Source organism: Pistacia vera, unplaced genomic scaffold, assembly GCF_008641045.1.
Source record: "Pistacia vera cultivar Batoury unplaced genomic scaffold, PisVer_v2 Contig252, whole genome shotgun sequence".
Classification (NCBI taxonomy): Eukaryota; Viridiplantae; Streptophyta; class Magnoliopsida; order Sapindales; family Anacardiaceae; genus Pistacia; species Pistacia vera.
In genome coordinates, this window is record NW_022196060.1 from 251694 (window position 1) to 269478 (window position 17785).

The 17785-nt window shown below is 38.7% G+C and overlaps 1 protein-coding gene across 1 annotated transcript; it reads left to right on the plus strand.

Moving 5' to 3' along the window:
* The first annotated feature begins 12892 nt into the window (after window positions 1–12892).
* LOC116132434 lies at window positions 12893–15653 on the plus strand. Its single transcript, XM_031418080.1, has 3 exons — window positions 12893–13202; window positions 13293–13708; window positions 14180–15653. Exons 1-3 carry the CDS (start codon window positions 13095–13097, stop codon window positions 15441–15443), a joined length of 1788 nt encoding a protein of 595 aa, XP_031273940.1. The 5' UTR covers window positions 12893–13094; the 3' UTR covers window positions 15444–15653.
* The last annotated feature ends 2132 nt before the right edge of the window (window positions 15654–17785 follow it).

The window sequence follows — 17785 nt, forward strand, 5'->3', positions numbered from 1 at the left end:
TGTTGTTGCATCTCCGCAGTTAGCGAAGTGACGCGACTTCGAGTGAATTGGAGCTCGGCCTCAAACGCCGACCGCTACTTCTCAGTGGTCTCCCATAGCTCACCTTTTTCCCACTCTGCTCATAAGGTCCGCTGGGAGGTCGTTTTCAACTCTTGGTCTTTCTCGCTAGCCTCCCTGGTGAGTCTAGCCACTGTCCTCTGGAGCTCCTTTATCTCCTCTCTAGGCTTCTCCAGCTCGGCCTTCTGAAAGTCCACCGTGCAAAGTGCAGCATCCCTTTCAGATAAATGCTGATTCCCCTGAACGATGGACGAGTCTCTATCTGCTCGTGCGGCCTCTAGTTCCCTCTTGAGCCATGCATTCTCTTCCCTTAGCTCAACCAATCCCTCAACAGCCCCCAGCTGAACCTTTTGTAGGGACAGGTGCATGGAGAGCAAGGCCTGCGTAACGAAGAGAATAAAGAGTTAGTCCCTACTAAAAAAGAAAGTATAAGTCCTTGCCGAGGATAGCTCATTTACCTTGCTCAGGTGCTGGAAGGACATGGACATCAGGTCCATGGGGTTGGAGGCCACGAACTACCCGAATGCCTCTACGAGCCCGCACTCCAGCAGGGTAAAAACCACTGGTTGCAGATTATCCAAAAGTTGCCCCATCGAGTCCAGCACGGGTGTGTCTATGCCCCCAACAGGTAGAGTTCCCTCTGCTAGCTCTTTGCCCGACCTCCTCCCGAGGATTGCGGCCTCCCTTTTCCTTGTCTACGAACCCTCAAGGGCAATGGAGATGTCGGTCATGCCCCTAGGTGGCCTTCACTAGCGGAACGATTGGTGAGGCTACGACCTCTCGGGTTGAACGCCCAAAGCCTCCGTTTCGGACTCCGACTCCTTGGTCTAAATTTGCCTCCTCTTCTTCGGCCTCTAGGCCATCGTTTTCTACTTCCAGTGAGCAGCCAAAGGATGGGGAGCGCCCGCAGGTCAGACCGGAGAACCCGTCGGTGTCCCTCTAACAGGGGGACCGTTAGGAGCTGCTCCAGCTAGTCCAATGGCACCAAATCGAGGGAAGGCAAATTGCCTTGATCGCGGCAATTTGGACACCCTTGGAGGCATGGTCGTTGCATGCGAATATCATTAGCAAAACAGTTCGCTGCATGAAAAATCTAAAAATAAGCTAAGGTTACGAAGCTTACTCGATGTGGTCTCTAGGGTCGCTTTGGAGTTGAAGAAACTGTACTTCCGCAAATTTGTGGTTGTCACTAGCAATCTTGCATCGCGACTCTCTTCTGGCAGAGAGCCGAAGGTAGTGATCCTGTCTAGATCCTCGAGGAGTGTTAACCTGGTCGTTTTGTTAACTACGAAGAAACAAAGAGCTCGGTAGCGAAGAACAAAAGTAAGTTCGCAAACTCAAAAGAAAAGAGAACCTACTCGACTCCTGAAAATGGAAAATGCCATCATGACGAAAGAAAAAGAACTTCGTCTCGTCTAACCCTATGTTGCTCGAGTAACTATGCATTCCCGCTTCGATGGTAGGTCGCTTGGAGAGATAGTGAGAATCTTTGTCCTTACTCTTTTTCTGAATGTACGAGCAACCGAGCTCTAGTACGGTTAGCTCACCCAATCTGTTTTCACCGCATGCAATGTACATAGCCACGGCTATCATATACGCATTCGGCGTGAGCTGTAATGGTGCGATCCCGAAATGATCGAAGACTGACCTAACAAAACGGTGGAAAGGGATCAACCCTCCACTCTTGAATATGTTCTCGGAGATCGCAGCCATGACTCGTGGCAGACTCCGAGCTGTGTGTACCCTATCTCGGAAGACCTCCACACTGAGAGCGTATTGGTCTACCACCCTCTGAATCTCCTCGGCAGTAATTATCGACAAGATCTCTTTAGGGGGACCTGTAGGAGCATCCTGCACAAGGGAACTGGTCCCCTCCTCAATTATGGTCATTGGGGAGTCCATTCTTCTGTAGTCTGAAAAGAAAAGCGACATGCAGGGAATCACTCAGTCCTCGTACACTGTTTCGTAAGATGACATGGGGGAGAGCAAAAAGGTTCCTCCCTTAAACCCTAGAAAAACCCTAACATAATATTTTTTTTAGCCACCATCGAATGGCTCAAACCCAAGGAGAATATTTTATCTCTGATCAACTACTGGCAGACTGTCATCGCATGGCAACTATCGAAAGCAAGAAATAAAAATAAGTGGCAGAGAAACCATCCTTACCTCTTGGAATGAGAAGATGAATCCTCTTGCTTCGAATATCAAATGCACACCAGTCTGACAGACAAAGAACCAAGGCTCACAAAAATTTTTGCTCTCTCTGAGAAGATCAATATTGTGGCATTACCTGAAGTGAGCTTGGGGTTTTATAATGAAGGAAGTGGTGCTTTGGTTTCCTGAAGTCAAACGACGTTTGGGTAGAAAACGCATCTGACCGTTGATCGCCACCACGTTCGCAAATCAATGAAGAATAGTGACCGTCATGCTTCAAAAAACCAAATCGTCATTCCCTTCCATTGAAACACTCAAGTGACGGCACGTTTCCCTCCTCCACATTAAATGCGCCCACATCCGTATTTAAAGCTCTGATAGGGAATGTCGTTTCAGAATGGCTGGCACTTATTGCGCATAGGACACGTCTATCAGAGCAAAATATATTTCATTAAATGTCTTAGCTACAAAAGTGCAACGGATAACATCTGAAGAGGTCGTTATATATAACACTCTTTGCCTTATCTCAGTCGTGAAGCGACGTGATTCCTCGTCTTCAGCAAAAAATTCTGCTAAGTGCAATAAGGTCGCGGACCTTGGTCAAAAACTAGTCATCGTTATGGCACTAAAAATGGTCTAAGAATAGGTCGCTGACCCTAAGAGTAAGCCATTTCAGGTTGCCTATATGAAGACGTTTCTTCGACCTCTTTGCAGTCAGGTCGGATCGATCAGTATCTCTTCAAACGCATCAAATCAAGGCGTAATATGTAGTTTCCAAGGTTCGATTCTCAAACCTTAAGAACTAGGGGACTTCTGTTATGCCTGAAAAAGTAGGGTTGACGTAGAGCCTTGTCAGAGTAAGCGGTTAGAGCTTAGGTAAGTCCTGCACTGTTCAGACGCAGCCACATCGCACGCTAACGCAAGCAACATACTCCTACCAGTGCAGTAGGTGTGCGCTAAGCTGGTGAAATGCTGGAGAAGATCCACGTGTTCAATCCCTACAAATGTCGAGTAAATCACTTGAGCAGATGAATGACGGACGCAAAGGATTTGCATGGCAATCTGACCCACTCCCTGATTTAGTAATCATTACCTCAATTCATCCCACTATAAATAGATGGTTCCTCTCCCGTTTGTGGAACTAGCTAATTTCTCTCTAGAATAGCATATATATATTCTCTCTCTCTCTCTCTTGCAACCTCTTGTAAGTCAGCTCGCTGAACATGACCTGACCTCAAATATATTAATACGATACCAGTGGACGTAGGATTCACTTATTTAAGCTTCTGAATCACTTTAAAGATTGTTCTTCTTCTTCTATTCAGTTCAATACCCCCGTACACATGTGTCTTTTGAGTCAGCTCAGCATTTTTCACGTGCGTTTAATTGGTGTCAAAATCCAGCATCAACAATCTGAAACTTCTTGTTTGCGTAATGAATTGGGATCTGTTTTAACTTGAGGATGAAGATCAGTTTAGCTTAGTGTTTCCTTTAAATGTTTCAATGAGTTGTACATATTTGATTGACATCCATTTGTTTTGTTTGTTTAGGTTGCTAGTTTTGGCGGAACAAACATTGATCCAACAATCTGGGAGGACAAGAAATGTCCCGGCAAATCACGCTTTCCGGCTCAGGTAAATTTCATGTTGATCTCTTTGGATTGTCTTCAGATTAATTGCAGGTCTTTAATCTTTGTAGTATATTTCATTTGTTTCTTTTTAACATCTTTGTTTGGGTACAGGTCCGAGTTTTCAAAAGAAAAAATTGTACCCCACTGGAAGAGGACTCATTCAGGCCAATTCTCCACCACTATGATGGCCCCAAGTTCCGCCTTGAACTTAATGTGCCAGAGGTAATTTACATGACATGCTCTACAACTCAATGAAAACAAATTTGCTATGTTAATGGGAATTTGCTTGGGGTTCTAATTTATCATGTTGTTCATTGCTTTACAGGCACTTTCACTCGTGGACATATTCGAGGAACAAGACCTTGAAGCAATTAACCAAAACCCAACAATCCTCTACTAATACAAATACACCAAATAGTGAAGAAATAGAGTATGTTGAAACAATGCAAAGAAAGAAGAAATAAAGTAGGGATTTACAATAATGCTACGGACATCAGGACTGTGCACCGAATTTTTACACTGAATTTTTACACCGAATTACGTGTCATCACACTCAGACCAGCCACATATCACTTTAATAAATATTTTGCGAGTGAACATTCGTTCATCAATTATGGACGACTGTTCACTGTTATTGGACGGACGTCCATCAAAGGTGGATGCCCATCCATGCAAAATGAACGATGGACTCCCGTCCATATTATATGGACGGGAGTCCATTTACTATGGACAGGTGTCCACCTATAATGGACGCCCGTCCATAGTTTAAATTTAAAAACAAAAATCATGGACTCCCGTCCATATTCAATGGACGGGGGTCCATACTGATGGACGGGCGAACACCTTTAATGGACGCCCGTCCAAACTATAAATTAAAAACAAAATTAATAGATGCCCGTTTAAATGTTATGGACAGGCATCCCTTAATAATGGACCGGCGTCCACCGTTATTGGACGTCCGTCCAAACTTTAAATTTAAAAAAATTATGCTCAACTTAATGGACAATTTGAACGGGCATCCCTTAATAATGGACGGGAATCCACCTTGAGTGGATTGCAGAAATTTGTATTCCCAAACCTATAAAGAGTTATTCTTGAAGGCTCCTTATGCCATTCACTGAGATCAAGGCTTTTCTCTAATTCATCTTACACTGCTCTTCATAGTATCATTACCTTCAAGAACTGATGTAACTCCATTTTTCGTGTGCAGGCTGGCATACATATTTTTGGATAGCATTTGTAACTTTCATTGTAAGTTAACCAACCATACAATTCTATTGTACTACAATTCTTCTGTTTGATTTATTACAATTTGTGTGCAACTTTTGACATGCATTTTAGGACTGTATGCACTTGATTATATTCCTATGCCCCAGAATTCAGTTTAATGCATTGACTGTATTTCAGCTTCTACTTGCTGCAGGGACTAAGTTAGAGCACATAATAACCCAATTAGCGCATGATGTTGCTGAGAAACATGTTGCAGTTGAAGGAGATTTGGTGGTTCAACCTTCTGATGATCACTTCTGGTTCAATCGGCCTCGGATTGTTCTCTTTCTCATTCATGTCAGTCTTTTCCAGAACTCTTTTGAACTTGCATTTTTCTTCTAGATTTGGGTAAGAATGCGATACTATTTATACTAAAATTATCAGTCTCTCAATTATAGATAAATGGTAACTTTACGTGGTCATATGTTTCAGCTTCAATATGGCTTTGACTCTTGCATAATGGGACAAGTTTGTTTTATCATTCCTAGACTTGTTATTGGGTAAAATTATAAATGTGTCTTGCAGCAAGAGGATGAGGCCTAACAAATTGGAGTCTCACTCTCAAAAGAACTTATGGTTATTGCCGGAAAAGCTCTTCAAACTAATATCACTAAACTCGGGCCATTAGTTCTTCCAATGTCAAAGCAACTTCTATTCGTTGCAACATTAGTCACTGAAAAACTTTTTAAAATGAACATCAAGTCATACATTCCCAATTTCAAGTTGGCTTTCGAACATTTCTGTATATATGTAAGAGGAAGAGTAGTGTTAGATGAATTAGAGAAAAGCCTTGATCTCAGTGAATGGCATATGGAGCCTTTAAGAATGACTCTTTACAGGTTTGGGAATACAAATTTCTGCACCTTCTACCTTGAGTGGCGGACGTCCACTCAAGGTGGACTCCTGTCCATTAAGTTGAGCATAATTTTTTTAAAATTTAAAGTTTGGACGGGCGTCTAATAACGGTGGATGCCGGTCCATTATTAAGGGATGCTCGTCCATAACATTTAAACAGGCGTCCATTAATTTTTTTTTTAATTTATAGTTTGGATGGGCGTCCATTAAAGGAGTTCGCCTGTCCATTAGTATGGACCCCCATCCATTGAATATGGACAGGAGTCCATGATTTTTGTTTTCAAATTTTTTAAATTTAAACTATGGACGGGCGTCCATTATAGGTGGACACCCATCCATAGTAAATGGACTCCCGTCCATATAATATGAATGGGAGTGCATCGTTCATTTTGCATGGATGGGCAGCCACCTTTGCTGGACGTCCATCCAAAAACAGTGAACGGTCGTCCATAGTTGATGAACGGCCGTTCACTCGCAAAATATTTGTTAAAGTGATACGTGGCTGGTCTGAGTGTGATGACACGTAATTCGGTGTAAAAATTTGGTACATTGTCCTGGTAACCATAGCATTATTGAGGGATTTATAATATTATGGGAGTAGTCTGTTATGTTATGTTTTATTATTTGTATTTTTAATTGAAAGTGTGGATGGGCGTCCATTATATGTGGACACCCGTCCATTATTCAAGGACGGCCGTCGATAACATATGAACGGGTATCCCTGAATTTTGTTTATAATTTTTTAAATTTAAAAAAAAAAATTACTATGAACAGGAGTCCATCATTCATTTCGCATGGACGGGCGCCCACATATAATGGACTCATGTCCAATAATAGTGGATGGTCATCCATAGTTGATGAACGGCCGTTCACTCACAAAATATTTGTTAATATGATACGTGGTTGGTCTGAGTCACGTGACACGTAATTCAGTGTAAAAATTCGATGTATAGTCCCGATGTCTGTAGCATTATTGTGGTTAAGTAATGAATAATATGTCATTAATAGCTCTCTCTTATAAATTTTTTCTCATAACCTTATCGTGCTAGCTTGTAATTGGTTAGTTCACAATGGGTTCTGCATGGGTCTTACTAATTAATTGTGAGCTAACCAATTACGTATTGTCACGTCAGGGTTATGGGAGAAAGTTTGTGAGATAGGGTTATTGGTGTAGTATTACTCTTAAGTAATATTTAATTGAAGCTTATTATAATGCAAGTAGATTGTTTCATACTTGTTAAGGAGAAATGCTGATACACCTCACATAAGGTGTAATTATTGTTATATGAGTAAAGGACATGTTTCCACCCAAGGTTTGGAGAAATGCCAAGTGTCCCCTTGTAATACTTTCTTTCTAGCTAGTATACTCGTAAAATAATCAATAAAACTCATTAAAAATATATATAAGAAAATACACATATAAACAAGTAATAAAGTATGGGCCCATATTTAATTTTTCTTATTTACAAAATATACTCAAAATAGCAACGTGACAGTGTAGCCCAATCCCTTCCACTGTGTGACATTCCGAGTGACCTCAACTCACCTATTACCTGGAAAAACATTGAAAACAACGGAGTGAGCACTAATTGCTCAGTAAGTAAACCCGCTATGCTACCCTTCTCTCTCCGTTGATTAAATCCTGAATTTTATTTCCTTGCAACTCATTTCTCGAGTATTCTTTATCCTTTCTTTGTTCTTCTCTCTATTCTTTCTCTGTTCTTTCTCTATTCTTTCTCATCCTTTCTCTGTTTGTTCATTGTTTTTCTCTCAATTTTCTAATTTTTCACTACTCACGATAATGAGCATGGTATTATGAATATTTATGATGCAAATGCACAAATACATAGATTATGCATTTTCATTTCTATTTTTCTTATTTTGTTTTCTGTTTCTTATTCTTTCTTTCTTTCTTTCTTTCTTTTCTAGTCTTTCTTTCTATTCTTTCTTTCTTTCTATTTTTTCTTTCTTTTCTATTCTTTCTTTTCTTGTCGATCGGACTCGGTTGAGGCATGGATTTGGAGCCTTGGCCGTCTGAGTGAATTCTCTAATTCTGGGTACAGTCCTCATCCACACGCACTTCTAACGGACTGTACAATTCTTCTTTCTGAATTCTGAGGCCGCTTACTAAGGGCGGCATGCATGTGAGACTTTGTCACTCACGGGCTCCCCATTGCAACAACCTTCTCTTCTTTTTATCTTTTTACGCTTCTTTAACTAAAATTTCAGATTTGAATATCTTAATATTCTCATTTCTTTCTATTTTCTCTTTAACATATTTTAGTGTTTTTTCATGCTCTTATGAATATGTATGCATGTAGATGGTTTCATGCTTATAACTCTTTCTAAATGCAAATGTTTAAATGCAAGGATGCCATGTAGCATAAAAATAAGTTTCTCTCTACCATCTACAAACTCATATCAATTCATAAATGAATAAAACTCATGCATACACTTCTCTTGGACATTTCATCAAACATATTGCATGCATAATCAAACTCTAATTTGANCCAACCAAAAAAAAAAAAAAATCCAAAAAAAACTTGAAAAAGGAAAGTGTTTAATTACCAAGACGAAGAACAAGTGCAGAACAGGAGTCCAGAAGAAAAACACCGTGAAGACGAAGAAGACGCAGTAACGCAGATGGAAGACGAAGAAGATGGTAATGGCTGCCTGGGTGTTAAAAAAATTTAAACTTCCCCAAATGTTTTAACCTAAAACGTGAAATTTTTTTTTTTTTAATTTTAATAACATTATGGACTGGCGTCCATAGTCCAACCCTTATGGACGGGCGTCCATTCAGTATGGACGCCCGTCCACAATGAATGGACGGCCGTCCAGTGTTAAAAATTAATTAAATTAATTTTTTTTTACGAATTACTTTTGGCCCTCCATAATGGAATTTTTTTTTTTTTCATATTTGGGTGAAGGACGGGCGTCCATTATTTGTGGACGCCCGTCCAAAATTAATGGACGGCCGTCCCTAAGCTTTTACAAATTTTTTTATTTTATTTTAATAGGGACAGGCGTCCATATTATATGGACGGCCGTCCCTCGCATATGGACACCCGTCCATATTTATGGACGCCCATCCAAAATTAATGGACGACCGTCTATAATGGATGAACGGCCGTCCCTAAACTTTTACAAATTTTTTTATTTTATTTTAATAGGGACGGGCGTCCATATTATATGAACGGTCGTCCCTCGCATATGGACGCCCGTCCATATAACATGGACGGGCGTCCATGTGAGTGAACGGCCGTTCACTAGAAAAAAATTATAAAGAAATGGGAGAACGCGTTCCACGTCGGCCGGTACAAAAATTCGGTGCAAATATTTCGGTGTCCATAGTGTTATTGGTTATTTAAATAAGTATGAAAATAAAATTTTAAAATAACCCTTAAAGTCTCAAAATAAGTTAAATAACCCTCCATCGAAAGGGAGGGATGGTGAGTCTCCGGCAAGAGGAAATCAGCTAGAAAAAAAAGCACCCAAACAGGACAAGCTAACGTGCGTCACCTCCTGCTAAAATGGGTGGCTATTTTGGTGAAATGAAAAGAAGGTTGGAGAGGATGGTGGGGATGTTGCTGGTGGTGAGGTGGTTGTGGCTGTGGAAGCTGGTGAGGTGGTTGCGACCGTGGAAGGTGTTGTGGTGGTGGCGGCCGTAAAAGGCGATGGCGACGGCTGGGAGAAGGTTTACGAGAGTGCAAGCTGGAGGGCAGGTCGCTGATTGCGACCTTTTATCGAACAGGTGGTGTTCAATCGGAAAAAGGTCAAAGGAGAGAGCTTCCGGAGGCGTCGACAACCGGAAAAATTTAACAAGTCACAAACACTTCTAAAGAATCTCAATTTGCGTCCAAACATCCAACAAAATCAACCCAAAACAATCCTTCAGACTCAAACAAAACCCAAGGAAAATGGCCTTCAAGATGGTGAAAATGGAGCAAAGAGGGTTGGGGGATAAGTGTGTTTTGGAGAGGGTACACCGGGGAGTGGAATGGCTGGGTAGAGGGCTATTTTCGGTGGGAAGGGCGGTCGAAAAAAGTTTTGGAAATGGGGTTATTTTCTAATTCTATTAATTTGGGGGTTAAAAGTAATTTAAAAATATTTTGTCAAGGGCAGTATGGTAATATCATTTTCTGTACTTATGTCGGAATCTAAAAGTTGCTAACAGTGTTGGTTTAAGGGTAAGAATATGAAATTTATGAAACTCGGGGTGGAAAATGGGCATTTGGCCAAATCTTGGGTGGGAACATGTCGTTTCCTCTTAACGCATCCATAAAAGGAGTTAGATGTAAAGCGTTTTATGTCCAAATGCAATATTGTGTTAATCTTTTTTTTTTCTTTTTTTTTTTTTNAACAAAGAAGATTCACAAAAAGTCAGCAGAAGTAGGAACACAAAGTAGGCGAGGAAGATTCAGCATTCTAACAGGATTTTTACTTTGGAAAAGGGGTACTTTTACTATATGGTACAAAATAGCCAAAGATGATTCACAAAAAGTCATCAGAAGTAGGTAAGAAAAACACAAAGTAGTATTAGAGAAATGAAAGTAAAAAAAAAAAAAAAAAAAAAAGGAGTTCAGCAACTGGAGATTCAGCCGTCAAATGGAGAAGACGAGGCGAACGGAGTGGAGAAGTCAAGGATTTCAGACAAAAATTGGAGAACAAGAGGCGGAAGGAGTGGAGAAGTGGACAGCAATTGCATCGGCGGCGGTGGGGTTTTAGTGGTTTGGGGATTTTGTATGGATAGTGACGATGGAAGCGGAGAAATTAATTAGATTGTTTATTTATTTATTTTACTTTTTTTAATTTTAAGGGTTCAAACAATTTGAATTTTGGGCAAAATCTAATTTTTTTTTTTTTTTTAAATAAAACCGGGTTTGGGGTTTTGTGTTTCTTTAATTTTAGATTTAGGGGCTTTTTAATTTAAATTGTTTACTTTTGAAATTTTAAACAGAATTGTTTGGTTTTCAATTTGTTTTTTAAATAAAATCGAAAAATCGGTTTTCTGTATTTCTATGGACCAAAACCGAACCGGTTTACCGAATAATCGAAAAACCAGTTTGGGTGTTGGGGATACGTCTTGCCAAGAACTTATCGAAGTTAACAATCTTCGTTGGAATAAGCATGGAGTAAGTGTCAGAGTCAGTGAGTGAGTTGTCGTCGACTGAAGGGAGTGATAAAAATGAGAACTTTTTTTCCACTATTAAAAATAGGTCGATTATGAGGGTTTGCACAAATGAGTGAAATAGCGGATAAACATAAGTTTTAGGGAGAAAAAAATGTGGGAATTGATAATGAAAAATGGGCGGCCAAAAAAGGGGGGAAAAGTTTTAAGGCAATTTTTTTTTTTTTTTTTTTAATATACTTAATCCTTCACAATTAAAAACTATCAAGAATTAAGAATACAAGAACAAGATTCGCAAAATTTATTTTTAACAAATTCTTTGACGGTTAATAATTGTCAAGAATCATCTAAAACGGTCAAAGATTATTTTAAATTCTTGACAATTCATAAACTATCAAGAATTATAATTTTTAACAGTTTTCGAGAACAGTAAAAAAAATCTATCAACTTATTCTGTTAAGAAATAAGGTTTTTCTAGTAGTGAGGATTGAAGCTCTTCGCTAATATGATGTTGGCATCAATGATTGTGAACAAATTGTTTGAAACATTGGGAAATTTGATGGATGTAAGATCTATAAGGAGAGATGAAGATATATTACCGGTAATTTGATTGGAAGAGATATTTAATTGTTGAAGTAAAGATTAATTTGTAAAGCAGGGAGGCAAGGTAACCCTTATATCATTATAGTCTAACTTCAGGGGAACTATTTTAATTACCCCTTTTATGATGAAGGGCTATGAGGATTCAAACCAATATATCCATCTTCACGTCCGGTTTTAACAATTTGCAGTTTAAAGCTTCGAGATGAATGAAAATATGGACAATGCAATAATTTGAACAGATTGAATCCTTATTGAAGCTGGCATCCATTTGTAAAGTGTTTACCCATTAGTTATGAAAATGGATCACTAAAGTAAGAGAAGTTATCTCTTTGTGGAAGCATCAATCATATATAGTTCAATTGAAGTGGCATTAAACTTATAAGTGTTAAGCACCTCTTGTGGCATTATGGAGTGAAGGATGGATTTAGGAGTTAAGAGACTAAGAGGTCTTGGATTCAAATTGTAGCAAGGGCAAGAGATGGCCACCAATTATTATACCCACAAAAAACTTATAAAGTGTTTGAAATCCAAATTTTCCACAAGTAATGAGAAAATTGGAAAATGCTCCAGATCAAATGCTCGAACAACAGAAAGAACTTGTTTTCTCTAGCTAGTATGCATAATTTTTCTAGCTAGTAAAGAAGACGTTATTGGTGGAAAAGTAATGATTTGAGTTATTGAAGTTTGTCCTGAACGAAGATCTGTAGCATGAAGCACTTCTTTTTTGTATAGTATATAGCTTAGGGTGTCCCTTAACTAGTTAGATGTGTTTTGGCTTGAAAAGTCCGAAGGTAAAACTGTGAAGAATATTGGGGGTCCAAATCTAACAAGTGGAACNTTCAAAGTCATAAGAACTGGAGAGATTTCTTACACTCTCTTTACTTACTTTTGGGGCAATTTGCTGGCGTCTTATCTTTTCTCCGGTAGTTGAACCCGAGGACCCGTGATGGTTCACCGTTTGTATCCGGTCATAATCATGCAGTCATTGGCTATACCAGGTGAAAAATAATTATACCGAATTTTAATTATTTCCATGATTAAAAAAATAAGAAAATAGTTCATAGAGTCATAGTCATAGTGTTATAGGCCACATAGGCTTATAAGGAGAGAGAATAAAAATGGTGTGGTGCCAGCTATGAAGTTGAAGGATCAAAGCTTTGTCTGAGGTCAAAGCTGGCAAATTTTCTTTTAGGGCTTTGTTCTCTCCACGGCCTTCCCTTATTTACTCTTGAGAAATCTGTACAGATTTTAAATCAACCCCTCTCTCTCTCTCTCTCTCTCTCTCCCCACTTTGCTCCCATTTTCTCTATCTCCTATATATTTCTTCTCCTCTTTTATTACAAAACAGAAAAATGTATATGCTTTGAGAGAAAGAGGGAGAGAGGTTTGGTTTTCATGGTTGATTCTTCCGCAACAATAACAACATTAACAACTACAACCATGGCTACTTCTCCTTCTTTAACTTGTGGTGAGAAGAAACACTGGTGGCTTAGCAACAGAAAGGTAAAGGACGTTTAAGCCTTGATCTTGGTTTTATTTTATGCATTCTTCTTAAATTAAAAGTTTAATGGTTTTATTGATTCATATATACAGGTTGTAGATAAGTACATTAAAGATGCCAGAAGCCTTATTGCGAGTCAAGAGCAGAGTGAGATCGCTTCTGCTCTCAATCTTCTTGATGCCGCTCTTGCTCTCTCTCCTCGCTTTGAACTCGCTCTGGAACTCAAAGCCAGATCTTTGCTCTATCTAAGACGATTTAAGGATGTTGCTGATATGCTTCAAGACTATATTCCTAGCCTCAAAATGGCTAACGATGACTCTGGTTCTGTTTCTTCTGATAGCTCCTCTCAACAGCTTTCAAGAGAAAGAGTCAAGCTTTTGCCTTCTAGTGACTCGTCCGATGATTCACTGGGCCGTGATCCATCTTTCAAGTGTTTCTCTGTCTCGGACTTGAAAAAGAAAGTCATGGCTGGGCTCTGTAAAAATTGCGAGAAAGAAGGGCAATGGAGGTAATTTCAGTTTTTGTTTCTCTGTTGCATTGAATTTTCAGTATTTTTAACGTGTTCTGTTCCTGGGGTGGTTCTTTTAATGACGCCATTAAATATACTAACACCAGAACACATTTGTTATTGGTTTCTGTAATTGCATAGCCAGTCCTTACAGATTTCAAACTATTGAGTTTTGACATTTAAATTTGTACAAAAACAAATGCATTTTTGTCAACTAATTCAAGTCTTCACAGACAAGAAACTATCTTTTGAACCAACTCTGTGGTGTCGAAAGGTTGAAAAACATTAAAACAATTTCATCAATATCTTTTGACAATCAATTGGCCTAGCCAGCTAAGCCAGAATAGTACATTTGACTCTAAAAAAAACTTTGAGGGTATTTTCGTAATTAGAGTACAGATTCCTGAGTTGATTTTCTTAATCAAACTCGTTCTTCCATTCTCTAACTCGGTCGACGGAAAGTTTTTGCAGGTACTTGGTTTTAGGTCAAGCATGTTGCCATCTAGGATTAATGGAGGACGCCATGGTTCTCCTCCAGACCGGAAAACGCTTGGCGACGGCAGCATTCCGTCGTGAGAGCATCTCTTTATCCGATGATAGTTTCTCTTCCTCTAGGTTGCCGATATCGGTGTTCACCAACAGCCATCACCACACACCACCTTCAACTCCTCCACGCGTTTTGACCGAGTCAGAGAGCATATCCCAGTTGCTCTCACACATAAAGCTCCTCCTACGGCGTCGTACCGCAGCCATCGCCGCACTCGATGCAGGTCTATACTCGGAGGCCATACGCCACTTCAGTAAAATCGTTGATGGGCGTCGAGGGGCCCCACAAGGGTTCTTGGCTGAATGTTATATGCATAGAGCTTTTGCTTATAAATCCTCAGGAAGGATAGCTGAATCTATCGCTGATTGTAACAAGACTTTGGCTCTTGAACCCAGTTGCATTCAAGCGCTTGATACTAGAGCCTCGCTTCTTGAGACAATACGTTGTTTGCCGGACTGTTTACATGATCTTGAACACTTGAAACTCTTGTATAATTCAATTTTGCGTGATAGGAAACTTCCGGGACCTGCTTGGAAGAGACATAACGTGAGATATAGAGAGATTCCTGGGAAACTATGTGCATTGACCACCAAGATTCAAGAATTGAAGCAGAGAGTTGCTTCTGGAGAGACTGGTAATGTAGATTATTACGCTTTGATTGGGTTGAGACGTGGGTGTACACGATCTGAGTTGGAGAGGGCACATTTATTGTTGTCCTTAAGACACAAGCCCGATAAAGCTACTAGTTTTATTGATAGGTGTGAGTTTGCAGACGATCGTAATCTTGATTCTGTTAAAGACAGAGCAAAGATGTCTGCATTGTTGTTGTATAGATTGCTGCAAAAGGGTTATTCAAGTGTTATGGTTAATATTATGGATGAGGAAGCAGCTGAGAAACGGAGAAAGAAGGCTACAACTGCTTTGCAAGTAGCTATTCAAGTACAACAACAACAAACCCAAAATTCCAAGTTGGAACCGGAACTGAATCAATCTACTACTGCTACGTCTATGGAGATTTCTGGTTCTAATAGAATGAGTTCTACAGAAAACAATGGGCCAACGGCTTCCAACACAAATAATGTGTACCAAGGTATATTTTGCCGAGACATAGCTGCAGTTGGAAATTTGCTATCGCAAGCTGCGTTTAACCGTCCACTTCAAGTGAAGTATGAAGCACTGAGCTGCTGAAATTTTTTGCTGGGAAATTTGAATGAATTAAGTGAAAGGTTCTTGAGATGTTACCGGCAGTGCAATCTCTGGTTCAATTTCTCTGTTTTTGTACAAAAAAGATAAATATCAAAGGTTGCCGGGAAATTTTGTTGTCTGTTATTCTTCCTTATCTACTACTCCACGTGTACATGTACAGAATTTTCACTATCGAATTTCTACTTTTGGATTTGGTTTTTGCTTTTTAGCTTAAATTTGAAGTCATTTTCATTTCACTTACTTTAAAATTTTTTTGTTGTACAGAGTACAGTAGTTGATACTTGATATTAATTGTGGGCCTTAAGATGTGGTTACTTTATCACTGTTGATGCACGGTTATAGAGAAGCTGGCTTTGGCTTCTCTCCCATGTCTTATCTGTTGGCATTTATTTTTTCTCTGGTTAGTTTATCCAATCACTGACAAATCTGACATTCCACTAGATTTCATTAATTTTCTACTTCCACCAAACCTGTCCAGCCACGTACTTTGGTAAAAACAAATTAAATCAAATGAAAATGGGATTGGTTATGAGCACTCCCTCTTGGTTGTCGAGTGTGAAAAGGGGTAATGTCAATTCGACTACTTACATCCACATCAGGTAAAATGTTTTTGCCTTATTCAACAGATTTAGGGAAAAAGAAAAAGAGAAGGGAAAACGTCTAATCAAACAGTCGATACATGAAAACAAAGGCATTTAGAAAGGTTATGTCTATTCACGCTATAGGAGTTGATCATTAGCATTTAGCTGTTTGAGTAATTTAACACTATTTTCTTCTCGCAGAAGTAGTGTTGTTTCATTCTGACATCGATCAAAGTGTGTACTGTGGAGTATAATAGCAAATTCAATCAGCTTTAAAGAAGGTTGTTGGCTTGATATCAATTTTATCGATCTAATATCTTCTGTCCTGTCCTGTGCCAAACAGAAAGCCTGTGATTTCTGCAACATGAAAAGGTGGCGCATTAATTTTTCATCTCCTTTTCTTGTCTCTTTACTAGAAGGGATTTGCCGGAAAAATTGATTTTGGTATCTATTAATTATTATTGCTTTCCCAATTTACAATTAATTGTGTTTTCTGAAACAATATTTTATGGCTTTGTGATTTGGCACTGTTTTTTTGACTTCATTTTTTCAGTGTTCAATTAATACCCCACGCAACCGTCATCATGTGTCAAAAGGTATTCTATGTTATAAAATCAATTGGAATGATTTCTTCTTAATTATTTAATTTAAAAGAAAAAAAACTAACCCAATATTCACTCATTCAATATCTTTGCTTTGAAGAGAATTCAACAATCCTTATTGGTTGTTTTTAAATTTTGAGGATGAAGTCATTCTTAAATTAAAAAAAAAAACAGATGCTGTTTTGATCAATAAACCAAAAATGAAAATAAAGAAATAAAAATCAACATGGTATGTCATAATGACAGCCAACTTCCAAGCTAGCTTCCACTGTGCCTGTGCATGTCTCTGTAACACATAAAATTAAATATTTACTTGAGGAATGTATATATGATTACTGTTGAATTTTTGAGCTTCAACTATACATAAGGCCAGAAGAAGTTGGATGTATGCTTTAAATAGCTCCGCGTGACAATACATGCACCACCTACTCATTATACTATTCTAAGATGCGAACTGAACTGCCCATTGGTGATTAATTTAAAACCCCCACATGCCTTGCATATCTCTTGATCTATTTTTATTTTTTTTAAACTATGGAAGTGGCAAGGTATGTATGAATATGGGAGCCAGTTATATTTCTTGGTTTATTTATTTATATTTTTATTATCTTCTGGCGAAAGAAAAGGGTTTTGCACGAATTCTCACGAGGCTACCAAATTGATTTTTTTATTTTAATATAAGATAGTCAAGCATCTCTAACTTCTATTTGAGAATTATCAACAACTTGCACTTTATAATTATTTATCTTCTGTAATGTCAATATTATCCTCCTGTTTTGAATGAAAAATAAGGGTAAAAGAGTAATTTAGAAAATATTGAGATGAAAAGAACACGTGATGTTTGAATGTTGGAAACATTGGAAAGAGGAGAAGTCGTGGCCAGATATGATGATGCCAGCGATAGCATGTGATAGTATCATGTGCCTTTCAAACTCACACAAATCATAAGAGAAACAGACTATTAGCTTATTGTCAAAACTATATGGAATAATAAGAATATGACAAATTTTATTCTGTGCTTGAGTATTAACATCAACGAGAAAGTACACAGAATGTGTTCATATTTTTTTTTTTTTCCAGTGGCAATTCAATATTGAAATTTGAGATCTGGCTGTATAACTTTGACATATTCTGAATCGTT